Source organism: Phyllostomus discolor, chromosome 9, assembly GCF_004126475.2.
Source record: "Phyllostomus discolor isolate MPI-MPIP mPhyDis1 chromosome 9, mPhyDis1.pri.v3, whole genome shotgun sequence".
Lineage (NCBI taxonomy): Eukaryota > Metazoa > Chordata > Mammalia > Chiroptera > Phyllostomidae > Phyllostomus > Phyllostomus discolor.
Genome location: NC_040911.2, coordinates 101,723,523 through 101,751,512, shown reverse-complemented (window position 1 = coordinate 101,751,512; position 27,990 = coordinate 101,723,523). Strand labels below are relative to the sequence as shown.

General features: G+C 55.1%; 2 protein-coding genes across 5 annotated transcripts; one reads left to right on the top strand and one right to left on the bottom strand.

Moving 5' to 3' along the window:
• Nucleotides 1–121: 121 nt before the first annotated feature.
• CSTF1 (cleavage stimulation factor subunit 1) lies at nucleotides 122–10,436 on the bottom strand. 4 transcript variants are annotated; one of them, XM_028524281.2, is made up of 6 exons: nucleotides 10,248–10,436; nucleotides 7,670–7,870; nucleotides 6,065–6,342; nucleotides 5,712–5,909; nucleotides 4,692–5,082; nucleotides 122–2,009 (listed from the first exon to the last, which is right to left on the bottom strand). In XM_028524281.2, exons 2-6 carry the CDS (start codon nucleotides 7,836–7,838, stop codon nucleotides 1,750–1,752), a joined length of 1,296 nt encoding a protein of 431 aa, XP_028380082.1. In that variant the 5' UTR covers nucleotides 7,839–7,870; nucleotides 10,248–10,436; the 3' UTR covers nucleotides 122–1,749. The 4 variants fall into 4 exon arrangements, with proteins under 4 accessions (XP_028380082.1, XP_035865872.1, XP_028380081.1 ...); XM_036009979.1 differs by having other exon boundaries at nucleotides 10,242–10,380; XM_028524280.2 differs by lacking the exon at nucleotides 10,248–10,436 and adding an exon at nucleotides 10,072–10,165.
• Nucleotides 10,407–27,572, top strand: AURKA (aurora kinase A). Its single transcript, XM_028524521.2, has 9 exons — nucleotides 10,407–10,629; nucleotides 13,615–13,661; nucleotides 15,674–15,956; nucleotides 17,418–17,472; nucleotides 18,542–18,733; nucleotides 19,605–19,743; nucleotides 23,949–24,097; nucleotides 26,316–26,490; nucleotides 26,633–27,572. Exons 2-9 carry the CDS (start codon nucleotides 13,620–13,622, stop codon nucleotides 26,816–26,818), a joined length of 1,221 nt encoding a protein of 406 aa, XP_028380322.1. The 5' UTR covers nucleotides 10,407–10,629; nucleotides 13,615–13,619; the 3' UTR covers nucleotides 26,819–27,572.
• Nucleotides 27,573–27,990: the final 418 nt, after the last annotated feature.

The following is a 27,990-nucleotide window of genomic DNA, read 5'->3' as shown; positions in this document are numbered from 1 at the left end:
AGTCGCCCTAGTGCGCGCGCGTGCGCAGAGCGACGGCGGACGGGGCAAACCCCTCCTTTCGCTTCGGAGGTTGGAAGCAAAAGTCCGAGTTAAGTGGGGAGCTGTGTTTGGTAACTTTTTTGGTAGAGCTGCTTACCCTTGTTCCTAGTCAACTGTTTCCTTTTAATCTTTTACTTTTTAATCCTCATCTGACGACATGCTTATTGGTTTCAGGGAGAGGGGTGGGACAGAGAAGGGGGGAGAGAAACATTGATGGTGGGCTGCCTTTTGCACGCACTCTGACCGGGGACCGAACCGCAGCCCGGGCATGTGCCCACACTGGGAATCGAACCCACGACCCTTCAGTTTACAGGACTACATTCCAACCAACCGAGCCACGCCGCCCAGGGTGGTTTCTTTTGATCTTACAAAAGCAGCACCCATAGAAGGCCCAGGTCAAATACTAGGGAATCAGGACACAAAATAAAATTCACACACTACACAGCAAAAGACACACATCTTTGTCAACCTGAACCAAAAATGCTGTGACTTAACATGCTAAGAATGCTTAAAATTGTTTCATAGACTAAAGAATTAACATCATCCTTAAGGATGACTCAAGAATTTTTATGCAATAAACTTCAGAAAACTTTAAAATTCCTGTAACATAAAACAATGAATCTATTTAATATTTTTTAACCCAATATCTCCAGATTACATTTCTAGGTGCTGCCACCCAGCTCATGAGTCATTCATATTTGGGATAAATATAAACCGAAGTTATCTTTGTGAGGGGTGTAGGTTCTCTGACCCAGCTAGAGCTGAGCCCACAGAGGTACTGTCACTTTCTAAAAAGTTTCAAGAAAAAGGAAACTCATGTAAATTGGTTAACTGCAAAAATCTTCTGAGAACACAAGTTTTGGTGTGCATCCACGCTGAGCAGCTGAGGTTCATGCTGAAAAGTAAGATTCAAAACGACACAAGAACAAAGTCCATCAACAGGAATCATTCACGGAGATAAGCAACACCTGAGGGCAGGGGCTCCCCCAATTTGTTACGATGGGACAGGTTTTTCAAATCTGTCTCCCATCAGATGGTGATGATCTCACCAGAAACACATTTACTGGAGGCAACGCGGAGATGACGTGGGAGGTGTGGTGAAGGGTGCCTCCTGTAAATTTTCAGAGAAGCGACCACTGATTTCATTGAAGTGAGAAAGGTGTTAACAGCGAAGGTGCAGAGCTGAGATTTATTATCAGGATGTCATTTCAGAGCAGGACTGATTCTCTAACGTGGTTTTAATGGGGCACAAAGCTCTTGATTCTCAGGCGGTCTGCCTGCTCATCTGCCAAATGTGCCCTGAAAGGAGACACACAGGGAGGGCGTGGCCCAGGCAGGGACGGACCACGGACCACGGAGCCCGACGAGAAGTGCTCGGGAATCCACCTGAGGCCTGGGAAGCACTGGAACACTCGCTCTGTCCTTCTTCGAGTGACCGAGAGAGGCAGAGAAACGGCAAGTCTGTATTTACACAGCCGATGACAGTCACACCGTGACAGCCTGTGAATGCAGAACCGCACAGCTCCGTGGCTCCCCCTTTTCCACCACGATTCCGCATCAAGGTAAAAAGGGTCCTTTTGTACAAATCCCAGCGGGCTGTGCAGGGGCAGCCGACGGCCGCAGATGGTACGATGACTTGCCACCGAGGCTGGTGACAGGACCCAGGGGAGGGGCCGAGTCCTGGAGGGAGGAGCCGCGGACGGGCGGGCCCTAGTCCGTGGTGGACCTGCGGTACCAGAACCTGGCCCGGAAGTCGTCGCTGCAGGTCATGAAGCCGGGGTTGGTGGGCGAGTGCACGATGCAGCGCACGATGTTGTTGTGGCCCAGGGACAGCAGGTTGCGGCGCTCGGCCGTGCGCGAGTCCCAGCAGCACAGGCTGATGGTCCTCTCGTCCGGGAGCAGCACGTAGTCCTCCGTGTGGTTGAAGACGGCCTGCGTCCGGTGCACCTGCCGCCCGCTCAAGCCAGCGCCTGCGCACAGACCGAGAGGTTAGGGGCCGGGCCGCAGGAGCTTCCAAGCCCACACCCGGACCCGCGCTCAGACTGCCCCGCCCGGTCACCGGCCCCACGGACTCACCCCACTGCCGCAGGAAGAGCGGTTGGAGCTGCCGAAGCAGCTCGCATTGCCGTGCCATCTGGGGAATGCGAGCACCGCACGGGGAACAGAAGCACCCCTGGGCCCCCCCCTCCCCCCCGTAAGGCAGCTTTGTTAACCCAGACGCACTTCGGGGCACAGAAACCTTATTAGAAACAACACAAAGCTGGTGCTTCATTGTATGTCTTCTCTATTGCACTTTAAGCCAGCGGCCCAGAACCTTCTGGCATGGGGACCAGTTTCGTGGAAGACAGTGTTTCCGTGGACAGAGTGGGGCTGGGGAGGTTTCACAGGCGGTCCACCTCCTGTTGTGCGGCCCGGTTCCCAACAGGCCTGGACAGGCCCCATCCTCGCCCCGGGGGCGGGGACCCCTGGTTTAAATCAACCTCCTGCTGGGGGCATTGTCCATCCTTTCCACTGGCTGCAAATACCCCATTGTCTAAAAACACCATTACCTATTTAGATCTTTTCCTGCTAGGTGTTTAGTTTGTGTCCAATTGTAAGTAATGGGGTGATAAACATTCTTCGTACAGAGCACATTATTTCCAAAGAACTGAATTCCTAGGAATAGAACTACTGGGATGCATGAACATCTACCCTCTAAAAGGAAGCTTCGTGCTTTTGTGTAACCATAAAAAAATCTTTTTCAAAGTGCTGTATGAAATGTAAATAGAAGCTGCCTGGTAATTTTGCACGCACAGCCAGTACTTCGATGACCAGGTTCCCCTGTCTCTGAGCCGCACGCTCATCTGAAAACCCTGTAACCCAGAGCGCACATCACGTGCTGTTTTTATTCAATGGCGTGCAGTGGAGACCTATAAACAAGCAACACAGCTTAATGGGTAAAAATACAAACTCTGGCGTCTGACCTGGACTCACCCCTTATTAGTGATGCAACCTTGAACAGACGATGCTCCACCCCTAGGTCTCAGTTCCCTCCTCGGTCCCACGGGGCCCATTACCCGCCCAGCCCCAAGCCCGCTGTGGGGATCAGACAGGGCGAGAGTGCTCAACAACTGTTACTGAGCAACCTGCTCCGTGCGCCTGGAGCCGTCTGTGTTGCCCCTCACTTTCTGCTGCTGCAGACACTGCTGCACGGACACCCCTATGAGCGTGTGTGCCTGCCCGCCCAAGCGTTTTAGGTGGAATTTCTAAGAGTGGGTATAGCAGGCCAAAAAAAAAAAAAGGCAGGACAGAAGTAGCGTTACAGCTGTGAGCATGTGGAACACGGTTTATTCCCGTATGACTTTCCACAGGGACTGCAAACCTACTCTTGCCCCACCCTGTCTGTGTTTAAATTTCTTGTACAGGACCCCAAACTGCCTTTCCTGAGCGTTTCACTGACACGCTGGCATGACCCCCTGAAGCATCTAGCAGTCTAGCAGCACCGCACAACGCTGCCTGTGAGGTCCCTGGAACGGGACGCGCACCACCCAGCGCTCGCACGGGCGCTCGCCGTCTCCTGTTCCCGGCCGGACGTCGGACCTGTGTCCGCTGTGTGTGCCACGCACATCCCCCCTCAGCCCAGCACCTTACTCCCAGGGAGGCTCCCATCTTCACTTCAGTCACTTTGATGCCTTCTTGTTGCAACACGCACAGTCTTTTCATCGCGATAAGATTATTTTTCACACTAGTCTCATACAGAAGTGTTTCAGGAAAGCCACCCACTGTGGTAGAAATGACTCACCCCAACAGTGGCCGGCCGCACCGTCTGCCCCGGGGCCGGCGGGCAGGGGAGGCCGGCCTGGGTTTCAGCGAGCCGAGCTACGGGAGGCTGTGCTGCACCCTAGTGGCCCAGCGGCCACCTCGCTCCCATCTTTTCTCTGCAGTGCCCACGGAACGCCCGGGCAGAGCCTGGCCAGCAGTGCTTCCTCGGGAGCTCTCGGGTCGGGTCGCAGTCCAGGCGACTCTGGCACCCGACACGAACCTCTCGTGCCAGAGGAAACTGGCTGGGGTCACCTGAGGTCACCTACCAGACAACAGCCTCTGCTTCCACAAGGACCAGAGGAACGAGAAACAGTGTTTTAACAACATTCACTATAAAAACTAGACTTGAACAGACTACCAGTGAAGGGATCAATTTAAATCTTGTCATGAGGAACTCACAGGCAAAACTGTGGCCAATCAGAGACTCCAAGAATTAATGAGAATCAAACGGACCTAACTGTGTTTTCCTGTCCGAAAGGCCCACTTTACACCCAGGGCCAGAACACCTGTGGCCACACCTCGGGCCAAGCCCTCCCCTCGCAGCCTCCCCTCCCCAGTGCGCGCGCTCACTGCGGCTTTGCCCGGACCGGACCGCAGAGAGAAGGGCCGGCCACCGTCTGCAGACAGACCAGGTTCTCGAATGTTGCCTGCATAGGAGCAGACCTAGTTTAGGCTGTAAGGCATCGAAAAGAGCAAAGTTAAGAAACTGTGCCTCCATCTCCAGCTTTGCCTCTTACTGCCTCGGCGAAGCTATTTCACCCTAGTTTACGCCTCGGTGTCCCCTATTTAAAATGAGCTCTTGAACGTGTCAAACGCTACATAATGTCGAGTAACGCCAATTTCTCACATACCCGTGTATCTGACCAGCGTTCGTCCCGTTGATATTTCCCAGAGTTTAGCCACCGAGTCTTTTCCACTTGAAAGGATGTATTTAGAATTCTTGGAAAAAATGGCGGAGCAGACTTCAGCGCCGTCGTGCGCCTTCTCGAAAGTGGTGATGCAGCGGTTGGAGACGCCGTCCCACAGCTTGATGCAGCCGTCCTTGCTCCCGGTCACGTACATGTTGGCGCTGGGGTTGTAGTTAACGGAGCAGATGGCGTCCGTGTGCTGGTCCTGGGGGTTGCAGGAGACGAAGCACTGAAACGTGTTGATGTCGTAGAGCCGAAGAGTGGGGTGCTGGGTCCCGACGAGGATGAAGTCTCCGGAAGGGTGGAAGGAGATGGAGCGCAGCATTTCTGCCTCCTGCGGGGCAGAGACACGGCCGTTACACCGCCGGCCGCGAGACAGCTCCCTCCAGAGGTGGGGTGGGAAATGCTCGGTCCGTGCGAAGAGCCCGTGCAACAATGATCGGGTACAACGCAGGTATGAGAAGGAACAGAGCACTGTAAGGCGCCCAATGTCACTTCCAGCCAACGCCCGAGAGTGTTAGCTGCACAGCGTGTGTTCCTCTAGGTCGCACTGCAGTGAAGCTGGCGGTGCGTCCTTTTAAACAGGGACCTGCGACCCTGAGGGGACGCACCCCGGGCCCCGCTGCACACGTCCCTGTAACTGCGCTCGGGTCTTACAGTGCCGGCCCCAACCTTTTTGGTACCAGGGACTGGTTTTCCCACAACCAGGGAGGCAGGGGGCAGGGGCAGGGGTAGGGGCCGGGGCTCACACTAGCTTCCCTGGAGGCCTGGTCCCTAACAGGCCACGGTCTCCTAAGAGTCCACTGACTGATACTGGTCAGCGGCCTGGGGACCCGATTTATAGGAGGATTACAGAGACTACTTTTAAAAAGAGAATAGTCACACAACAGCTCATTTTATTTAAGAAAAAAAAAAAAAAAAAAAAAAAGAACCCCGTAAAACAACTTCCCACACATTCCTAACCTGAATGTACTTGAAGGCTCTTTTTGCAGAAGGTTTGGAGTAATCGAATAGTTTCAGCGTGTAGTCCCTGGAGCCAGAGGCGAGGATCTGTTCGGTTGGGTGGAACGCGAGACATGTGACCTCGTCCACGTGGTCGTACAGAGTCCGGATCACCGGGTGGTTTTCCATGTTCTGCTGCGCGGTCTCGTTCATCATGACCTGGGCAGCCGGGAGAGGAGGCGCGCAGTGTGAGGTCTGCCTGACCCGAAGACACGCCCCGCGGCCCTGCCCGGGCGGATCTGGTGTGCGCCCCCCGCCCTGCCCCCTCCCCCGAAGGCACAGAAGGCACGTGAGCACGGGGCGGCGGCTCTCACCTCTATGGGCATGGCGCTCTTTGCCAGCATCCTTTCGGTGTCCAGAATCTTTATGGAGGCGTCAGCAGACCCGGTAGCTATGAGCTGCCCGTCTCTGCTGTAGGTGGCCACGCGGCACGGTCCTTTATGGGACGTGACGTAGCAGGTCTCGTACTCCGACGCCTCTGGGGACATGGTCTGCACGTCTGCGTCGAACTCCAGGTCAATCCCCGTGCCCGGGGCGACGGTGTCGGAGCGGCCAATCGCATACTGAACGGCTGTATCGTCATTTTCCATTCCTGAAAGGGGTAAAATGGAGGGCATGAAAAACGTCATTTTAAAAGGCCAAGACAAAGTCTGGGATCTAAACCGGGAAAGATGACACCTAATGCTCGACCAAACCAGGCGCAGTGGCCAGGGCGCTGGCACAGCGGCCCCCTGCAAGGAGGTATGGGTTGCAGAAGGTTGGGCTCCTGTAAGTAGTCACCTCAGCTGGTTTTTACCTCCAAAATACAACCGCAGAAACCCAAAAAGCAGTTCTATCAATTGTCCACTTTCTCCCATTCCAGGTTTTAATATTTTTAGTGCCGAGACCTGTTCCTAGCAGCTCTGACACTCATCCAGCCAGGAATACTGTTAAATACACTGAAGTTTATCGCTATGAGTTTAAGCCCGGGCCAGGGAGCTCGGCCGGCAGGAGCGGCATCTCCGTGCGCCCGGGCTGCAGTCTGGTCAGGGCACGCGCAGGAATCGACCAATGAACGCACGGATGGGTGAAGCCACAAATCGATGTTTCCCTACCTCTAAAATCAATAACCTTAAAAAAATGTGTTTCAAATTAAAAACAACTCCACCCATCATATAAATAATGTTTATCAGCACAGGAAAAATTAGAGAGGCAGGTGAACAAAAAAATAGTGACCTTACACCACCCAGAGATAACTAATTACTATTGAAACAGTGTTATAAATTCTCCTGGACCTCTCTCCAGGCACAACGTTGTTTCACTTTTTAAAACACAACTAGGGCCACATCACATGACAGATCCGCACAACGGGCGCTGCCCGGTCAAAGAGCGTGAGCGTGCCTGGTGACTGTGTATTTTGGTGTTTTCTGTGTGCTGTCGAGCGAGGAAAGGCCCTGGTCTTGATGGATGTGCAGCTGTGTTGGGGGAGGGACAGACTGCACAGGCAACAGTACGGAACAGTCGAGGCATTTTCAGACCATTCTGGTACGAAAGGAGCGAGACCGCATGTCAGAGTGCGTGGGGAGGCGTGGGCCGACAGTGGGGTTATCTCAGCAGAGCCGACGCGGACTCTGGGCCGACAGCTGGGGCTGAGACTCGGGGGGAGTCAGTAACCCAGCGTCGGCATGCTCCAGCGTTCGGACAAAGATGCTGAGGCTGGAAGCGGCTCGAAGCCTTTATGACCTGGGTCACGCTTGCTCTTGAGCACCTAACGCTGCACTCCACACACACCAGGGCCGCAACCACACGGAAGCAGTCCGGAACAACTCTGCTGTGCGAGAACACCCGGTCCCTGTCACGGGGCCAGGAACCCGCACCCACGGGCGGACCACCTAGCTTGATGAGGTGCAGCCAGGAGCCCGCACCCACGGGCCGACTACCTAGCTTGATGAGGTGCAGCAGCTGCTCGGAGGGCGCACACACGGACTGAGGCTTGATCTCATTGATGAGCCCATTGGCGATGCTGATGTAGCCGTCGTAGAGCAGCTGGCTGATGATCAGCTTGTAGAGCTGCTGCCGGTCCTTCAGGCCCACTTTGGTTCTGTACATCTCGGAGGAGGAGGAGACAACTTCTCTGCCAGCTGCAAAGGGAGAACAGGTGGGTGGTGGAAGGGAGAGGCACCAGTAAATCACAGGAGCCACACAGAAATGGGGTCCGACTCGCGAGGCTCAAACCCCAGCTCTGCCCAGCGACTTGTCTGAGACCGGGTCCGCACCTGTCAGTCACGTCAGTGAGGGCACACAGGGCGGGGCACACGGAGGTCACTCAGGTCACGCCAGCTGACTGATCGAACTACCCATCTGCGTTTCTATTCTGCCCTGCTATCCCAGAGTCCTCCGCTTCTTCTGTTGATAAAACATCAGCTGGGGTTTGCAACAGGTAAGGCAGTGGCTGTCGCTGGGTGTCTAGACACGACTGTTTCCACCAGCTGAGCTGTGCGTTTACTGAGGTCAGTTCTGTTCAGGCTCGTTTTAAAGCAACTGAGGCTAAGTTACAGATTTAGGTGGTAAATCAAAAGGTGAGGGCAAAAAACCTACTATGCTATGAAAGCTTAAATGCTTTGGAAAGAGTGAATTGCTTAATAAACTATTGGCAACTAAATATGGCCAAAACAATAACAAAAATGAAAAAAAAAACAAAGGTAAAAATCTGAAGGAAAGCACTTTCGTTTATTTACAGGTGGCCAAGCTCTCCCTTGGTCTTGGAAAGTGAAACAGAAAATGGTAGATGATAAGTTTTTGGTTTATGGGGAAAAAAAAGGACTCTAAATGGAGAACATTAGACAATTTGATGATCAAGCCAGTGTCTGCATGTATGCGTACACCGGGACAGATATCCGAAGGCTGGGGGAGCCTGGAGGCAGCAATAAACAAAAGTCACACGCAGGGAGGTGGCTGCGGCAGAGAAGACAACGGAGGTGAGAGTGCGGGTGAGATGACTGTGAGAAAGGAGAGGACTGAGTGAGCAGCAGCACCAGCACCCCCAGTACTGCTGTGCTTTACGGGGGTGATTCTGGAAGGGGGGGTGTTAGAGGAGAGGGTTTGGAAAACCGTGTCTTCTAACTGCACAGCTCCCTCTGGAGAATTACTGAGGCTACTGATCATGAGAACAACTGTCAATTCCTGAGTGTTTATGTTTTATCTGAATCCTGAACACCATCCAATAAAGAAGGTCCTGTAACCTTGCTCACAGATGAGGAGGGGAAAGAACATGCCCAAGGGCTCACCAGTAGTGCCCAGACGAACCAGGACTGGAAAGCAGGTGGTCTGACTCCAGAGGCTGCTGTTCCTGACCACTCCCCGTCCTGCTCCTTAACTTAACAACACACTAGCCGTCCATCATTGGACACTCAATATGGTAGAAGACACACACTGTGCGGGCCACTGACACGCATTACCTCATTCAATCCTCGTTTCATCCCGTTTAGGAGATGGGCAACTGAGGCCCAGAGCGGTTAACTCACCCAAGATCAAACAGCTTGCAAATGGCAGAGCCTGGATCCTCACCCAGGCTATTTGATCCCCAAGCCCGAATCCCTACTGCGCGGGACTGATGGATGTTAATGACAACAGCTAACACTAAGCACTTGCCAGACACCAGGCTAATAAGAACTTTCGAAGGAAGCGTTAGCTCACTGCATAAAATCAAAGTACACGCAGAAGCAAATGCATACAAATCTATGCTTGTGTACACTAGGGCTCAACAGAGAAAACGAAACTGGATCAAAGACGTTAAGAAATCCACTGATAGTAAATAAAACGTGGCTGAGTAACTCGTGCAAGGTGAGAGTGGCCGCCAGGAACGTCCCTATCAGAGCCCAGCACTTAACCGCTATTCCATGCCGTCTCATTCACACGTGCCAGAAGCATGGGGGGGGGTGTACAGTACAAAAAGAAAAGAAAGGAGGAACCCCGCCTCTCAACTCCCACAAAACGCCGGGATCGCCCGGCTACTAAGTGCCTTATTACCACCCCCAATTGCAGGTGAGGACGCCGAGGACAGAAGAACCCAACCCAGAAGGGGTTATCTTCGGAGCTGGAAGACGGACCCGAGCGAGAACACAGCCAGCCCCTCGCGGGCGCTCCGCTACCACCCCGGCACAGACGTGAACTGAGGATGCGGTGAAGGAGGGAGGGCTCAGGCCCAGCCTGGCAACGCTGGGCGCACGCCTTCCCGCTCACCATCACCCCTTCCCGCCCCACTGCAGTCCTTCCCGTGATCTCCCAAAGGCCTCAGCCCGACCGCCCCAGCCGCTCTCCACGGATCCCGGGCCCCCAGTACCCGCTTGTCCAGCTCTCGGTCTCCCGCTCCTGTAGAAAAATGGAGGCGAGAACCCTGCCCGATCGATCACTCTGGGCGCACGGCCACTGCGCACGAGCAAAGGACGCCGCGCCGAGCGCTGCGCTATCGATCGGCCCACTCTCACTCGCCCGTCTCGCCATATTGCTTACTGGCACCTTTGAAAGGTTCCTTCACTTCCTTCGACTTTATCTCCTACGAGGCGACCCTGACGTCAAGGAGCTTCTGTCTCCCAGATGATAGCACGTCCCTGAGAGCAGCGCTGGCGCTAGAACCTCCACGAGCCTGGCAGGCCGTTGGCTCCCCCACTTCCGGGTCCTCACGGAGCAAGGGCGCCTGCGCGCGCTGTCTGCTTTCCTTGGACGTGACTCAACCCGTCGCATTGGCTGTGAACCAATGAGAAGGCAGCGCCTCTCCAGCCCAGGCCAATCAGCTTTCCGGCTGGAGAGAGTAACTCCTATTTAAATCGACTCTTTGAATCCTAACGGCTCGGCTTTCGGAAGGACGCGGCGGCCTTGGGTCCGGGGCCGGAGCTAGCAGGTGCCCAGGCCTTGGAGCAGCTCCGTGAGGCGAGAGGGCGAGGGCGGCCGGCAGGACCGGTGGGAGGGAAGCGGGCGGCGGGGCCGCGGGGCTGGCGAGGGAAGAGTTGGATTGAGAAGGCCTTCGTCGGCCCCGCAGCCCCCTCCGTCCTCTGCCTGTGCCCCCTCCTCTACCTGTGCCCCCTCCTCTGTCTGTCCCCCTCCTTCCCCCGTCTCCCCTCCCCTCTCTGCCCCCTCCCTGGTCTCGTCCCCCGCCCTAGCTTTCCCAGCACCCTCCTTCTCATCTGTGCTGTGTCCCGAGGCGCCCTGCCTCCTGGTGTTTATCAAACCCCCGGAGCGGATGGGCTGGTGGGGCGGGGATGCTTTCTGATGAGGTTCTCGCCTCCAGCGAGCACCTGGGTGGGAAAACGCGCAGACGGTGTTTGCTGCCCTGGCGTTTACGGTCTGGTGGGGGTGGGGAGGCAGACGGCGAACTAGCAGGATTAACTTCCAATGGCGATGAGCTTACGGAGGCAATAAAGCAGTGACGTGTGTGGTTTACCCGGGGGACAGAACAGCCAGGGAAGGCCCTTGTCCTGGCCGGGTGGATGGGTGGGCGAGTCAGTGGTCACCTCTCGGGAGAGGCCTTCCCGGGCTCCCGCTCCTGGAACCTTAGACGCCCCGTGTTCGTGAAACACGTAGACCCACCTAATGAGTCAGAAGCACTTGGATGTAGGACTTAGGTGTCTAGTTTCATCCAGTTCTCCAGGTGATTCTTTTTCTTTTTTTGTTAAAGATTTTTTTTAAAGATTTTATTTATTTATTTTTAGAGAGGGAAGGGAGGGAGAAAGAGAGAGAGAGAAACATCAATGTGCGGTTGCTGGGGGCCATGGCCTGCAACCCAGGCATGTACCCTGGCTGGGATTCGAACCTGCGACACTTGGATCGCAGCTCGCGCTCAATCCACTGAGCTACGCCAGCCAGGGCCTCCAGGTGATTCTGCTGTTGCATTGAGAACTAGCGCTGTAGCCCAGCGCGTGCTCGTCTTGTGGGGATGTGGTTAAAATGCAGCTTCTGACTTGTTAGCTCTGAGGCCGGGCCTGGAAGGTTCTCTTTCTAACCGTCCCTGTACTGCCCTGGACTTCCAGTGTCTCCCCCTCCTTAACTGTCCTTGATTGGATTAAGCTGCCTTCGGCACCCTACTCGTTTGGTTTCCTCTCCACCCTTCGTTGTCTGTGTGGATGTTAATTGGTAGGTTCGTGAAAAAAGGAAAGGTGTCAACCCACAGCGCTATTAGATCTAACGGTTTTCCTGTTTAGAGTAGCAAGATTCCTGGTTTGAACCTCCGGGGTCTTATGAAGGTCACCTGGTCATGTGACTCCGGAACCCGGCTGTAGACCAGACTCACCTGAGAAGCAGTCTTCCTGGGCCTTCCTCCAGAATTTCTGGATCAGACTCTTACTCCATTCTGCTTACTGCTGACATTCCTGGGAAGAAAAGCGTGTGAAGTTGGAGCAAATGCCCGTAGTTTCTGAAGACGCATCTGGCCCATGGGATCGCAGTAGTGGGCTGCTGCTGATTAGTAGGGAAAGGGGAGAAAGTGGTAGAGCTGGTGAGACGTCAGCGTTTGCATAACAGAAGGGGTTGTTTCCATCTCTTTTGTCCACTGTTCACACCAACTCACTGTGTGATGTGAGGACTTTAGGCTGCAGCCCCATCTTCAAGGTGGGGTGATTTGCATACTCAAGAATAACTGTGAAAGCTTGGGGGTGGGGAGTGCTTTCTTACTGGAGTCTGGAATTCAGAGGACACGTTGGGGAAGAAAACTACAGAAAGTACAGAAAAAGCTCTGCTTTCCTGTTGATGTTCTCCTTACTTGGTAGGTTGGCCTGACTCACGGAGTGGGCTTACTGAGTGTTACAAACTGTTTTTATGATAGTTTTGTTAACGGACTAATTTATTCCCCAAATGTTGGCGTACACACTATATATGGCCCAGGCGTGTTCTGGGGGAGACCTGGAACAAAAGGACCATGCCCTTGTTCTCATGGAGCTTGCTTTTTTTTTTTTTTGAGATCCTAAGCTGGTAGCTGGACATCTTGAGTCTCGGGAGGCAGACAGTAAAAAAGCACAAGTAACATTATGTGAGATGTCAAGTAAGGCCTATGAAAAAGGATGAAGGAGAGGTGGTCTGAAACTGGAATGTCTGACCAGAGGCTGAATGCAGTGGAGGAGCAAGCCAAGTTTGGGGAGGAGCTTCATAGGGTGGAGGGGACAGGGAGTACAGAGGTCCTGTGGCAGGGGGCTCTTGAGGAAAGAATGGAGCCCGCTATGGCTGGTGCGCAGCAGCTAAGAGGAGATGAGGTCAGAGGTCGTCAGGGTCCCCATTCTGAGACTGCGGAGGAGGAGGCCCGAGCCTAAGCTAAGCGAGGAAAGGAGTGGAAAGCAAGTGACTGAGCTTGCTTGCTGCCCAGCACCCCAGGAAGGTGGAGGAGGAGGCGTGACTTGTGGGTTGGCACCGCAGGGGTCACTGAGAGGTGGACTACTGGGTGTGGGCGGGCCCCAGGGAGGTAAGAGAAGTGAGGCTAGTAGAGACACCAGTGCGGACTGTTCTAGAGCGTTGCTTTTGGGAGGGGAGGTGACTGATGTGGCTTGAGGTCAGTTGCGTGTAAAGACTTTTTTTTTAAAGGCAGGAGGGACGGAAGCAGGCGGAAACACTGATGGAAGTGGTCTGGTTGAGAGGAGGTGCTGGAGCGGAGGGGGAAGGCAGTCCCGGAGTGGGGCTGGAGTGGCGGGGGCGGGGGGGACGGGGCGCAGTGAGTGCCCCAGGGGAGAGAAAAGGCCCCCACCTGCACACTGTCACGGGGAGAACGGTGCTCCCTTACGGCTCCGTTCGGACAGTGGAAGGTTCTGTGTGCTGTTGGGGCTGTGACCCGAGCTAGCAGGGCAGTGCTTTGGAGCAGGTGGGGCTGTATGAATTAAAGGCTCTTTTTTTTTTTTCTTTTCAGGCATCATGGACAAATCTAAAGAAAACTGCATTTCAGGGGTGGTTAAGGTAAATGGAATAATGTGTAAACAGTCTCAATCATGCTTATAGAACCCAAATGGAGGTCCTTCTTCTGTCTGGAATTTTTGCCACCTTCACTTCAGATCTGTAACTTCAGACCACTGCTCTCGGCATTCAGGAACACTTCGTTGACTCTCTCACTGTGTCTCTTTTGTTCTACTCCATCTTACACTCAGCTGTTCAAGTCTGTGTCATTCCGGCTCAGGCAGGGTAGTAATGCTCACAGTAGGCGCCTAATGCTTGGCCTGTGCTTGCTTGCCAGAAATTAATTTCTTTGCCACGGTGAGTTTCGGCCTTGATTCCGGGAGTGGCAGGTTCAGAGGAATGTCAAGCACAAGTTAGGGAGTATTTCCTGGGACCCCGCTTTGAACCAGGTTCCGGGTCAGCTGCAGGGGCTGGGAGCACGTGGTCTTTGACTTGGAGGAACTCGGAGCCGTGCTGGGGGGGCGGGGGTGAGCCAGTTCTGGGCCTTGCTGTACCTTAGTAGGACCCCAGCGCTTCTGAGGAGGGGCACTGGTTTCGGATTGGGTTAGGCTGGAGTCCAGGGAGGCTCCCCCAGGAAGGCCCCCCGGCTCTCAGTGTCTGATGAGTGTCTGCGGGGCACCCGGCTGGCTGGCGGCATCTCTCACGTGAAGACCCCGTGAGGGCAGTGCTCCCCTGGAAATCAGCTTAAGTGTGCATATCGCTCGGGCTTTGGATGGGGGTAGGGCTTGTTTTTACAAGTCTTTGTCTTTGAGCAAACGGACGCTGACCCTTCTTTGCCTGGCTGAAGGCATAAAAGGACCAATTAGAAGAGGGTCAGCCGGAGTCTCTGTATTTGATTCTCCAGTCCAGTGATACACATCGTTTTTAAAGACTCTGCTATTTGAAATGTTTGTCATTGCCTGATTGCCCGCCCTGTGTGGACGCCGCTGATTTCAGAAGGGAGCGGCTCCGTGCTCGGAAACCCTGTGTCGCACCAGTGGGCTGGCGGGGGGCTCTGGGGCCTCCCTTTGTGGCAACGCCTCCTCATTCATTAGGGCCTCTCCGCCCAGTGGAGCTGCAGGAAGTGTTCCCTCCCCGTGCTAGTTTGATCAGCTCAGGGTCTTAGACTCAAATTAACCGTTTTTTAAGTTGGTGATATTCTACTTACAGACACATAAATAATATATTTTGGTAATAACTTTTATTTTTTAAAGATTTTATTTATCTTTAGAGAGAGGGAAAGGGAGAAAGAAAGAGAGGGAGAGAAACATTGATGTGTGGTAGCCTCTCGCACGCCCCCAGCTGGGGACCTGGTCTGCAACCCAGGCAGGTGTCCTGACTGGGAATCGAACCAGCGACCCTTTTGTTTCCCAGGCTGGCACTCAATCCACTGAGCCACACCAGCCAGGGCTGTTTTTGTAATAACTTTTTGAAGAACTTATGTTTGTTTTCTTTTTGCCAAAGTTGTTTTGATTCAGATCCATTTTGTAAGTGGTACTTGGGAAATAATCAGTAGTAATGAGCTTTTCGCCCAAAATCTGGCAATTACAAAAAATTCAGACTATTTTCTTTGTCTTTTAAAAGTTCTTCACTTGAAGATAATCACTATTGAACATTTTGATGTATTCTTTCCTTTTTTTCCCCCCTAAACATGTACTGGCAAACTTTAGTGCCATCGGGACTTTGATACCAAGTTTCTGTATTGCAGCTTTTTGCAAAGTGATAATTCCCAAGTCATTGACTTCTTAGAAAGTGTTTCTCCCTCTTTAATTAGGAGTTTAGTTAATGGCCATTAGTTTACGGGAGCACGGGTTTCAGGGTGGGAATGGGGAGGGGTCAGGAAGTAGCATTCGGGTGGTCCCTCCAGCCACGGATACTGACCGTGTCCTCCGGAAGTGCCCGTCAGCACAGCTTTCCCCTCCCGTCTGTTACCAGTGACATCCCTCGCTTTGCTGGCTGGGAAACAGATTCTCGGAGCGTGCAGCCTTGGGTGACGGAGACCTTGACGCTTCTTTCGCTTCTCCCTCCCCGCCCAGCCCACAGTGCCGCCGGGCGACGGCCCGAAGCGCGTCCCGGTGCCTCAGCAGTTCCCGGCGCAGCACCCCGTCCCTGCAAACAGCGGCCAGGCGCAGAGGGTGCTGTGTCCTTCCAACTCCTCCCAGCGAGCGCCCCCGCCGGCACAGAAGCTTGTCTCCGGCCACAGACCGGCTCAGAACCACCTGAAGCAGAAGCAACCGCAGGCAGCCAGTGCCCCTCGCCCCGCCTCCAAGCCGCCGCATAACCCGCAGAAGAGCGAGCAGCCCCAGCCAGCGGCCCCCGGTAAAGCAGCTCTTGGAGACTCGTTGGAGTCATGCTTCCTGGGTGCTTTGGGAAGAAAGCGAGCGTGCAGACTTGTGTTTTGCGTTGTGTGGGGCCCTAGCTCTGACGTCAGTTCGATGTGTGATACACGATATGCGGCTGGGGACGGAGTTTGGTGTCAGGTTGGAGTAACAGTGTCTCCCGTGGGCAGGCCTGGGCAAAGAACGCAGATCCGACTCCTAGTGTCGTGGTCCCTTGGAGGAACCCGGAGGTCTTGGGGTTCCGGAGCCTGGAGGGAGAGCGGGGGAGTGGACTGAGGGCTGCGGCAGGCAGGGCCGAGGTCACGGAGGCGCTGTGGGAGCAGCGGGGCTTCCTGCCCCCCCCCCCCCCCCCCCGCGCCCTGGGAAGCTGCGGAAAGGGTGTGAGCAGAGGACGGACGTGCCTGTGGGGGCTCCCTCCGGGCGTGTGGGCTGAGCTGGGGCAGTGATGCGGGACCCGGGGTGCCGGACAGCGGCGAGGCCGCAACTGGGTGGGCAGGGCGGGTGTTCGTTGTCACCATGTAGCTCCTGTGGAGGGCCCGTGCACACGGTGGGCTCTGAGATGAGTCTTTTCTTCACCCGCCGTGTCTCTCCCGACCCCCGGCACCGCTCTGTGAAGGTGGTCGGGGTCACTGACTCCGTGTCACGGAGGGGGAAGCTAGACGCAAGGCCTTGACTCACTCCGAGACGGCCAGGAGGGGGAGGCGCAGGCGGGAGAGGGCGGGCAGTGACCGGACATGGGGCGGTGGTTCTGTGGATGGCGTAGTTGCCCGGGGGACAGTGAGCCGTGGAAGGAAAACCAGCGTGGCCCTGCCCCCGAGTGTCCGAGCAGCCTGCTCTGCTGCTGTCGGGCGGGGGTGCTGGACAAGAGGAACCGTCCGGTCTAGACTCCGGCCGATGACACGGTGACTGGAGCGCCCTGGTGGGCTACTGCTTTGCCTCCCGTTTTGCCGAATTGGTGGCTTCTGTTCCCTGCAGCCCCCCCACGAGGAATGTGGGGGGAGTGGCTGAGGGGCAGCTGCACCTGGTTGGTCCTGTGTGTGGGCGGCGTGTGGACAGTGGGCGGCCCACGGAACGGGGAAAAGGGGACGAGGTGGGAGCTGGTCAGGGACGGGAGGACGTAGTTCTGCTGCGGAGATGCTTCACTTGGAACCGAGGCTTTGAGGGGAGCCCGCGCAGTCCGAGTGTTCAGGTTGCTGGCAGGCCTGGCGCACAGCCCGCGTGTCCTCACTCCGGAAGGATCTGCAGGCGTCTCGGGTGGCAGTCGGGCAGGTCGCGGTGGTCTGTCTTCTACAGAATGAAGTAAAAGTGGCCCAGATCCATAATTCTGGACATGCCATTGATACTTTGGTGACCATTCTGTGACTCGTTTCTATTCACAGGTTTTTAACTCATTTTGTATAGTGATTCTAAAAACAGTTTTTTTTTTAATTATTCTGCATAGGAAATAATTCTGAAAAGGAACTGGCATCGAAGCAGAAAAACGAAGAATCAAAAAAGTAAGCATTTCTTATTTCTGAAGTTCTGTGCTGTCATTCTATCAGAATGAGTCATTTACTTACAAACTTAATTTTGGGAACTCTTTAAAAGGTAAATAGCTCTTTATATTTTCATTTAAAAAATATAAATTCCTAACCTTTTTCTAACCTTTATAAAAAAGAGAAAAGGGATTTTAATGATGGATGTTTACTTAGGGACTTGTGTTTTTTTTAACTTGAGACTAATGCTCATGTGAGTCTGCTACAGAAGTGTGTAAAATAAAAGAAGTTTCTGCCCTCAGAAGGGACCCCTCCGTACGGTTTCTATGTGCTTCTGTATGTTTTTCTATTCGCACACGGAAGTGCAAGTCTGTTTAACAATGAGGTCCTGTTGCCGAGCCATGCAGACAGGCCGCACGGTCACACAGGTGTTTCAACAGTGTCCCTGCGTTGTCGTGTTTGTATGAGAAGGCTGGGCTGCGGTGTGTCCCCCCGGCGTTGCCTGAAAGCCTGCTGCGGTCCCCGAGTGTCGGACTCTAGAGCACGGCAGGGGGCCCGGGAATGGCTGCACGTTTCCTACGGTAGCTGCCCAGCAGGGACTTCCTGGTCCTCCAGTGGCTCTGCCCCCAGCCGCCTGGGGGGTCCATCCCGCCTGCTCTGCTGGAGGGGGTCTCACCCCCAGCAGGGTCGGCATCTCCAGGGTTGGAGGAGGGGAGGCTGTGGTCTGTTTGCCAGCGGCCCACAGCTGGTTCTGAGCCTTTGCCCCTCCGCACGCACTTACCTAGCCCTTGCTGTGGTCTGGGGTGTCAGTGGTCGTCTCTGTGCCTCTGGACACCCCCTTGAGTGTGTCGGCACTGGAGGTCCCGAGTGCTCCTCATCACGGATGGAGCCGGTGGCCGGCCGGCCGGGTGGGGAGCAGGGCGTGTAATGTCTGGTGACTCACTGATGGTGGCATTGGCTTGTTCTGGCAGAGGGTGTGTTCTGAGTACAATAAATATAAGATTATCTGTAGGGTGTGCCTACTACTCATTAACTGTTAGAAAAGCCAGTTTGTGTTCTTCATCTGTCAAACGGTCACATTTTTCCCTAGAAGGCAGTGGGCTTTAGAAGACTTTGAAATTGGCCGCCCTCTGGGCAAGGGGAAGTTTGGAAATGTCTACCTGGCGAGGGAAAAGCAAAGCAAGTTCATCCTGGCTCTGAAAGTGCTGTTCAAGGCCCAGCTGGAGAAAGCAGGAGTGGAGCACCAGCTGCGGCGGGAAGTGGAAATACAGTCCCACCTCAGGTGAGGCGCGGGTGGGCAGCCCCGGAGGGCGCGGCGCGGGGCTTCAGGTCATTCGGATGAACGGCTACAGGTTTCTTCCCAGGGGGCCTGCTTCACAGTCCTGCAGAGCGACGACCTCTGTCATTTTTCAGAGATATCTCTAGACTTATGTGGTCCTGGAAACTGTTTTGAAGATGTATATTGAATGATTTACATGAACAATTTGTTTTCTTCTTCGGTGCATCATTAGGGGAATGACCCCTCCTAGTCTGAGCTGTGAGCGGAAGTTACGGGGAGCCTGCAGGTTGGCTTTGGTCAGTGGGTCTCCCCCTGCCCTTCAGTGTTTTTTCAAACAAAGCGGTTGCTGAAAGTTGGCCTGTATGATGCCCATTTCCCTGTGGGGCGGCCACTGGCTGGGGTGAGACGGGCTGATGGCGCGGACCGGCTGTGCGCTCGGCCGCCCGGAGTCCCCGGCCGCGCACACCAGGGCCGTTCCAGAAGAAGACCGATTTTGAGTTCTGTCCCACGGCCTTCAGAATCCAGCTGCTGTGGTGATGCCGTGTCTCTTTCTTTTAATTTGAAGGGAACTGATATCTAGCTGAGTTTTTTCCCCCTAGAAATAAACACGGCCTAGAGGAGGGAAATAGTAGTCTTGGATAAACCGAATCCCTTGAGATGCGTGTAAACTGATGTGTGGATATGTGGATTTGTGTTAGAGTGGGTCTGTAGTTCCAGATTCTCCAGTTGGGGGCCGGGGTGGGGGTCCCGTGAGCAGGACCAATTCTCAGCACTGGTGTCACGGGAAGGGTTGGTCTGGCGTTGAGGGCACACTCCTCCGTGGTCGTGGACCTGCTGCGAAGCCAGGTACTAGAGCGGCTGCCCTTTGTTGCAGGCACCCGAACATCCTCCGGCTGTACGGGTATTTCCACGACGCCACCCGGGTCTACCTGATTCTAGAGTATGCGCCCCTCGGAGCCGTCTACAGAGAGCTCCAGAAGCTGTCCAGGTTCGACGAGCGGAGGACCGCCACGGTGAGTGTCCGCCTGCTCCCCAGGCCGGCCCGGCCCGGCCCCTGCCCCTGCTCCTGCTCCTCAGGTGGGTGCTCCGTGCTGCAGCAGCGGGGGTCTTCCTGCAGTGAGGGGGTCTTCCTGCAGCGGCAGCTCGGTAGGACCACACACCGGCAGGGGAAGGCCCGTCACCGTACTGTACGTGCAGATGCAGTCGGGCACCAGGTGGGATGTCGGGGCCGGTTTGTTTGCAAAGCAGTTTTTCTGTGGAAGTGTATGTGAGTGGTTGCCTTTAAAAAAACGAACTACTGGAGAGTAACTTTTTACAGAATAATTGTGAAGGTAAGTACAGGCCTGTTCTCTCCTGTGGGCAACACACACCTAATTTCCCCATTAGCACGGCGCGTCCCTCACAGCTGGCGACCAAGCGTCGGCGCACAGCCGGCAGCGGGAGCTGGGTCTGTACTCAGAGTTCCTCGGCTTTAGTTTTCCTCGTGGTCACACTGGGCTCAGATCACAGACGTCATCTGTCAAGGGTACGCACCGACCTGTCGTGGTGGCCGGTGGCCTTGACCCCCTGGCCAAGGTCGTGGTCGTCACCCTCCCCACACCGTGCGGCTGCAGGGGAGGTTACCGACTGTGCACAGCCGCACTGACGGGGCGGGGCTGTCACGTCCCACCTCCGGTAGGGCAGAGTGCCCGCACACGTTCTTTCGGATCTTCTCCTTGCGTATCCACTCGGTCATTGGTTAGCATGGACCCCTCAGTTTTGTGTTCTTTGAGCTCCGACCCAGTGCCGGTTTATTTCGTTGCTGGAGTTGTTCCACTTTTGTCCACTGGGAGCGCTCTCACGTGGTGCCTGTGGTCTCTGACGCCCCCTTCACAGTGGATGTGTGGTGGCGGCTTCTTATTTCAAGCTTCCTGACACTGCAGGACGCTCCAGTCTCGTCTTGTGTCTCTCCTGCCCGACCCTACACTCGCCACTCCTCCAGAGAGCGCCGGCGCCTTTGCTGGAAAGTGTTACTGGGAACCAAGGTCTGGCTGCCCTATGGGCTCGTGACTGCCGAGTGTCGGCGCCCAGCGGACAGAGAGAAAGGAAACGTGTGCTTACTGACTGGTCTGTGTGTCTGCACGTATCTGTCAGTAGTCCTCTGTTTATCCGTCTGTGTGTGTATTAGGAAAAGCACGAGTCCATTACGAGTCCATTACCTTTCTGTAACCTGCCCTCCAACAAACCCGGGTTCCACCACAATCCATCCAGTGGTTCGGTCACTTGGTGCCCGTGTGCACGGATGGTGGTGCCAGTGGTCTGGTCACTCAGTGCCCGTGTGCACGGATGGTGGTGCCAGTGATCTGGTCACTCGGTGCCCGTGTGCACGGACGGTGGTGCCAGTGATCTGGTCACTCGGTGCCCGTGTGCACGGATGGTGGTGCCAGTGATCTGGTCACTCGGTGCCCGTGTGCACGGATGGTGGTGCCAGTGATCTGGTCACTCGGTGCCCGTGTGCACGGATGGTGGTGCCAGTGATCTGGTCACTCGGTGCCCGTGTGCACGGACGGTGGTGCCAGTGATCTGGTCACTCGGTGCCCGTGTGCATGGACGGTGGTATCCGAATGGCTAACCCGTCACCCCTGTGGGAAACAACTGGTACACACGTGTGAAGATTCATCTGTGTCTCCTCAGGGCTTGCTACAGCCATTACTTTTCACTGACGAATGGCGTTGCACTGTGTGGACGTGCCTGGGTCCACCCCTTCACCTGTGGAAAGGCACCTGGGCTGCAGCCCAGGTGCCTGGTGGCTGTGCAGAGAGCTAACAGCATCTGCTTGTGGGTCTTTGTGCCATGTGAGTCTCAGATCTGCTGGGTAAACACCTGGGGGCACAGGTAACTGTGGGCGTGTGAGGTCAGCGTGCGCTCGGCTGTGGGAGACACTGGTCAGCTGTCTCCTGAAGTGGCTGTGCACCCTCGAGTTTGCTGGTGAGCCAGAGCCCCTGTTGTTCCTCGTCCCACCAGCAGTTGGCGTTGTCACTGTTTGGAGTTTAGCCATTCTGACAGGTGGGTCATGGCGTCTCGTTGTTAATTTGCACTTCTCCAATGACACGGTGTTGAGAATTACTTCAGGTGCTTATTTGCCACCCCTGGCGTCTTCGGGGTGTGGGTTCAGATCTTTTGCCCATTTTTATATTGCTTTTTTGTCATCTTAATTGTTGCGCTTTAATCGTTCCCGCACTTTAGATACACGTCCTTTACCGCACGCGTGTCTGATGGGCGTTTTCCTGTCTGGCTCGTCTTCTCATCTCCTATCTGGGGCTCTGGCAGGGCGGGCGTTTTAGTCTTCAAGTGCAGGATGTTAGGTTTCTGGTTTGGGGGGGGTGGTGTTCCGCCCCCCCCCCCCCCCCCCCATGGGTTGTGCTTCTGTTTTATTTGAATGAAATCACTCGTTTGAAGAAGTTGAAGAGTCTTAATTTGGGCCGTTTGCTATTGAATTGGCAGTCGGGGGCCTGTTGAACGGCGGGTACTTAGATTTGCTCCGGTCCGTGGTGGAGGTCTCTGGGCGCTGTGTACACTGGTTGCCTTTTGGCGATGATTTGAGTGGCATCACATTCAGGCGGCTTTCCTGTTAGGCTCTGACATCACCGCCCTGTCGGTGGGGGCGCTCTGGCCGTGCCCCGGCACTGAGGGCGCGCCAGTTTAATCCTGGCTGGTTGCTCTCCAGGTGAGTAGGGACGGGTCTGTTTTATTTGCTCTTACAACGTTAGCTCGCCGGATTCGTGGTTACTTAGTTGGCAGTGAGTACCCCTGCGGCTCAGCTGTCTTCAGCCCAGAGGGAGTTCGCTGTGGTGCGAGCAGACGGGTGTCGGGGAGAAAATCAGACTAGCTCTCTCTAAGGGTCCGTGCTCCTCGGGGTGAATGCGCGTGCACCCCCCTGCTTTCCTTTTCCGACGGGCTCAGCTGAAACCAGCCATTGAGAGCCAGGAAGGGGCGTCACCCCCTCCCCAGGGCGGGCCCAGGGAGGCGTGCGGGCCCTGGCGCCAGAGGGCGCGGGTTTGCTGCGAGCTGCTCATCTTGAACTGAAAGGAAAACGCGCCGCTTCCCGGCGTTCTGATGTCACAGGAGAGCGTTCTGTCCTCTTCACTGTCCGTGTGTTGTGGTCTAAGTGTTGGTCTCTGCCTTTCGGCTGAAAAAGTGAAAAACGTCCTCTCTGGCAGTCACACTTGGTCTGTGCCCATTTGTGCAGTAAACCTTTTCGGTGTGGCATCCTGTTCGCTCCCGTCTAGCAGTTGCTCTCGGAAAGCAGCCTGCTCGACCTTGAGCCCGAGCTAAACGTATCCTTGTGACATACGGACGACATTCTCATCTGTGAGTTGAAGCGAAGTCTGGCCTTGCCTGGCCTGGCCTGTCCTCGCCGCGGTGGAAGCCGCACTCACCGAGCGGCTGGCCCGCCTGCGTCCTGTCAAGCTGATGATCAGTTTGCCCGGAGCTTGACATGCCAGTGCGCCCCCTTCTGGCTTCTGTCTGTTGTCCGGGGGTATTTCTCCCGCTGACGCTCCTCGTGTGGGGGTTTAGCTTCAAACAGATCGTCTGTGGTCAGTTGGGCTTGGTTTTAAAAATGGGAATTGACTGTCCTTGAGAGATTCTTTTTTAATTGTGTTTTTAAAGATGGTTTATGTCTGAGTCCCTCATTTGTACTGATTATTCAGCAGTGTCTTAATTGCTGAATTAATTGGGCATTAATTGGGGCATTAATTGTCATGTGGGGTGTACTTACAGCCCATCAGTGTTTTCCTTGTCTTCCGATGTGAGACCTATGCTGAACACTAATTTGGTTCCATTGATTTTTTTTTTTTTGAGTCATCAGTTTGGTTTTAGCTTTTGCTTTAAAACATATAAAACGTGTTAAAAGCCCTGGCTGGCGTAGCTCAGTGGATTGAGCGTGGGCTGGGAACCAAAGTGTCCCAGGTTCGATTCCCAGCCAGGGTACATTCTTGGGTTGCAGGCCATAACCCCCAGCAACCACACATTGATGTTTCTCTCTCTCCCTCTCCCCCCTCCCACCCTTCCCTCTCTAAAAAAAATAAATAAATAAAATCTTAAAAAAAAAAAGAACTGTATTCCTTAAAAAAAAAAAGTGTTAAATATCTATGCTGGGTTTTGTTTCAGAAAAGATGTTTAAAATTAACTTGTCACAAAATCTAAAACACAGATTTTTGATGTTTTTTCTAAACAGTATATCACAGAATTGGCAGATGCCCTGTCTTACTGCCATTCAAAGAGAGTTATTCACAGAGACATTAAGCCGGAGAATCTGCTCCTTGGATCAGCGGGAGAGCTTAAGATTGCAGATTTCGGGTGGTCCGTACACGCCCCGTCATCCAGGTACGTACCTGTAGAGGGGGCGCTCGTTGGGTTTCTGAAAGCCCCGGTGGCGGATCACGCGCTAGACGGCGAACTGCCCAAGCGCAGGGGCTGCGCGGGGCCGGGGGCAGGGGACTGACCGGGCACTCGGAGTGAGTGAGGCCTCAGCGGCAAAAGGGTGTCTTCAGGGACGTTGTTATCCTGCGAGCACTTGGGCCATTTATTGCATCCTAGGCCTGGCGTTACAGATGCCGACGGGACAGGTAAGGTGTGACTAGTCTGGGCGCAGGCGAGGTGCAGGGCCGCGGAGGGGCGTGACCCCGGCGTGGCGGTGGGTGGGACACGCTCCGGGGGGCAGCACTGGCGAAGGCCCAGGGCCCAGGGCGCAGCTCTGCCAGAGCTTCGGCAACCACACGGGCCCCGTGGGTGGACCTTCCAGGGTGGTGGGTGAAGGTTCTCCCTGGTCTGCTGCTGTCCACAGACGAGTCCGTCCTTGTCCCCTCCGAAACCAAAGCTAAACTGAAATCTTGTGTGAGCTTTGCAACCAGAGCGAAGATATTCTCTGCTGCTCTAAGATTAATTTGGGTTTAAATAAGCTTTTGAAACCACAGGTGAAGTAGAGCATTTAAAAACATACCTTTACTGATAGGAATTTGTCCACTTTGGGGTAGGACTTAAACAGTTATAACCAGATCACTTTAAAAAATAAAGCTAGTTTGTTTTTTTAAATCTTAAAAATAAAGCTAGTTAAGGAAAAATCGTATGGCCTAAATAGTTGCCACGGGGTGGGTGAGCTTTGTTTTTGTCACCAACCACTGGTGATTGTTTCTAGCAGTGGTTGAATTTTCTTTAAAAAAAAATCTGGTTGTCTGCCGCCAGTGGGCGCTGTTGCACCTGCCGAGGCAGTCAGTGAACTGCAGGCTCTGTGCAGCACAGGGTTAATTAAAACTGTCCCTTAACTGTCCGGTGGAGTCACTGTGATGGGAAAGGTAACTGCGCTGTTCTGGAAAGGACATTTATGTCAGTGTGGATGGCCCCTTCGCCCCGTCTCCCAGACGTTACTAGCCGGGTCACTAGAGAGCTGCCAGGTCACTGGGTGCCGTCTCCGGCATCTCGGTGGTGACGAGGGGGCTGGATGTGTGCAGAGCTGGCTCCTCATCCCCGGTGGCCGGCCATCCGGTCGAGTGGGCGCCTGTGCGCTGGCCGGGCTGGGCAGCACGAGCCCGCCCGGCCTCCGTTTGGGTGTGCCCACTGCTGCCCCTGCTCGTCCGCAGCCTCCGCTAGAAAACTCACGCAGAAGCGCTGAAGGCGGCCGAGCGGCGGGCGGCCCCGGGCGCGTGCAGCCCTGTGGGCTGCGTCTCCTTTTGCGGTGAACCTTCAAGAGCAGGTTGCAGACACCACGATTCCTGGTCCCTGGAGCACTTCCATGCGCGCCTCCCGGAAGTAAGGACATCGTCCCACATTGTCCCCTCCCGCCCCGACCACGGGCACTCTTCAGAAGGGAACCTTGGCAACAGCCAACACTTAGCGCACCCGTGCTCAGACGTTTCCAGTTGTCCACAGGCCTGGACAACTGTGCTTTTTAATCAGGACCCAGCCAAGGTCCATGCATTCTATTTCTGTCGCTTTGGTCTAAACTTAGACCAGTTGCCCCACAATTTAAGGTGGATTTCTCTGACCGCGGTGTCGCTCAGCTTTGTCCTTTATCCTCTGTATTTGCTGGAAATAGGAAATTGGGCCTCAGGGCTTGAAGGGTATTTTTGGCGAGACTGCCTCACAGGCCCCCCCCCCCCCGCCCCGGACTGTAGCGTCTGCAGTACCAGTGATGCAAGAAGGCAGCGTGCGCCCGTAGCCCCGGACCTAGTGCTTTTGTTGCACTGGGACAGTTTCTCGTCCTGACATTACCTTGCTCTGAGCCTCTTAGCTTACCTGCCCTGTAAAAACTTCAGGATGCTGAATTGTGCTCACAGAGAACTCTGCGTGGCTGCTGTCATGTGGTGGTGACTGGGCAAGTTGGGGCACAGCTCGGTTGCCGCCTGTGTGGTCTCGCACAGCCCCCTCGGGCCGTTTGCTGCCGGTCACACAGCAAAGTGGAGGTTTACACAGGACCTATGTAGGTCCTAGCCCAGGACCCGGCCGGGGAGGAGCGCTCAGCCAGGGTCGGGGGCTGGCAGTGACTCCCGGCAGCTGCTGCGATCACTCAAGCGGGCGCGTCAACCCGGGCCTCCCCCGTTCCTAGGAGGACCACCCTGTGCGGCACCCTGGACTACCTGCCCCCCGAGATGATCGAGGGCCGCATGCACGACGAGAAGGTGGATCTCTGGAGCCTGGGAGTCCTGTGCTATGAGTTTCTAGTGGGGAAGCCCCCCTTCGAGGCAAGCACGTACCAAGAGACCTACAAAAGGATATCGCGGGTAAGGCGCAGCTCGGGGGGACCGGTCGCTCTGTCAGCCAGCACCCTCCCTGTCCTTCCTGCCTTCCCGCCAGGCCGTGTCGGAGCACCTTCACTGTGCTCTCTCAACCTTGTTTTCTGACCTCCTGTCCCTTCTGCTCCAGGTTGAATTCACATTCCCTGACTTCGTACCCGAGGGAGCCAGGGACCTCATCTCAAGGCTGCTGATGCACAACCCCAGCCAGAGGCCGACCCTGAAGGAGGTGCTGGAGCACCCCTGGATCACCGCCAACTCCTCCAAACCACCGAGTAGCCAGAAAAGCAGAGAATCGGCTGGCAAGCAATCTTAAGACTCTTGCAGGGGGAGGACCCCGTGAGCCAGGGCTGCCATGTAACTGGTCAGATACACACCTCTTGACCTGCCTGTACTGCCGACGGCCTGCCTGCTGCCCGCAGCACTGTGGAGAATCAATATATCTACAGTTTTTTTCTGAGCAGGCAGTACGTCGTGCTTCCCACCGGGACAGTTCCACCTCAGTAAACGTGCCACTGAAGCGAAAGTCGCCACGAGAATTGCACTAACTTCCCTGGTTTCATCATCAGGAGGCGAGGTTCAAGGGCAGCCGCCCCGCTGCCTGTTTGGACTAGGCCTCCTTGCCACAGGTGACCCAGAGCCCACGGTGGCCGGGTGGCCCCCATGCCCTGACCCGGTCAGTCAGCAGCTGTGCAATAACCTCCCACGTTCCTGAGTGTGTGTGTAATTTATTGGGTGGCCGCACCTGGGAAAGCTGTCGGAATGAGTCTGTGACTCTTTTAAATGTTAAAATAAAGAGATGTGCATAGCCTTTGTCCCTTCCAGAATGCTCTGTCACCACTGTTAGGCCTGCTGTCGGGTCCCCTCAACCACTCACTCGCCTTTTGTCTGAGACTGCGAGCCGGGAGCATGCGCTCTACCTCCGCCCTCCGCCGTGGGACCTGCTCAGGACGCAGAGGAGACAGACGTGTGTGTCAGCCAGTTCTGCGTGTCCAGGGCCTGTACGAATGTTGATGGTTTACATGTTGTTCTTGTAAATACATTAAGACATATACAAAATATATTCTCTGGAGCTCTCATGTTTTGTTTTGTTTTTTAAGTTTATTTTTAGAGAGGGGGAAGGGAAGGAGAAAGAGAAACATCATTGTGTGGTTGCTTTTTGCGTGCCCCCTAGTGGGGACCTGGTCTGCAGTCCAGGCATGTGTGTGCTCTGACTGGGAATCGAACCAGTGACCCTTCGGTTTGCAGGCCAGCACTTAAGCCACCGAGCCACACCAACCAGGGCTGAAGCTCTCATGTTTTACCTTGATGACTGCAGTGCGTGTCCCAGGAATCCACACGGTGGCCCCTGAGCAGTGCCCGGCCTCCGCCTGGGCGGGGAGGCAGGATGGTCCGTGGGGGTCATGGGGCCAAGGTCCTAGAGCCGGCCTGGCCTGCGGACACCCCTCCGTCATTCCCTCACCCACCCCGCAGAGGCTGGGGCCACAG

Bases quoted from the DNA above. Each gene is read 5' to 3' on its own strand.
- AURKA (XM_028524521.2), top strand. From the start codon at position 13,620: ATGGACAAATCTAAAGAAAACTGCATTTCAGGGGTGGTTAAG. The intron at 13,662-15,673 runs GTAAATGGAATA...CTCCCCGCCCAG, and splicing joins GCATTTCAGGGGTGGTTAAG to CCCACAGTGCCGCCGGGCGA. The intron at 19,744-23,948 runs GTGAGTGTCCGC...TTTTCTAAACAG, and splicing joins ACGAGCGGAGGACCGCCACG to TATATCACAGAATTGGCAGA.
- CSTF1 (XM_028524281.2), bottom strand. From the start codon at position 7,838: ATGTACAGAACCAAAGTGGGCCTGAAGGACCGGCAGCAGCTCTACAAG. The intron at 5,910-6,064 runs GTGAGAGCCGCC...CCGGCTGCCCAG, and splicing joins AGAGCGCCATGCCCATAGAG to GTCATGATGAACGAGACCGC. The intron at 5,083-5,711 runs GTTAGGAATGTG...TCTGCCCCGCAG, and splicing joins GAGCCTTCAAGTACATTCAG to GAGGCAGAAATGCTGCGCTC.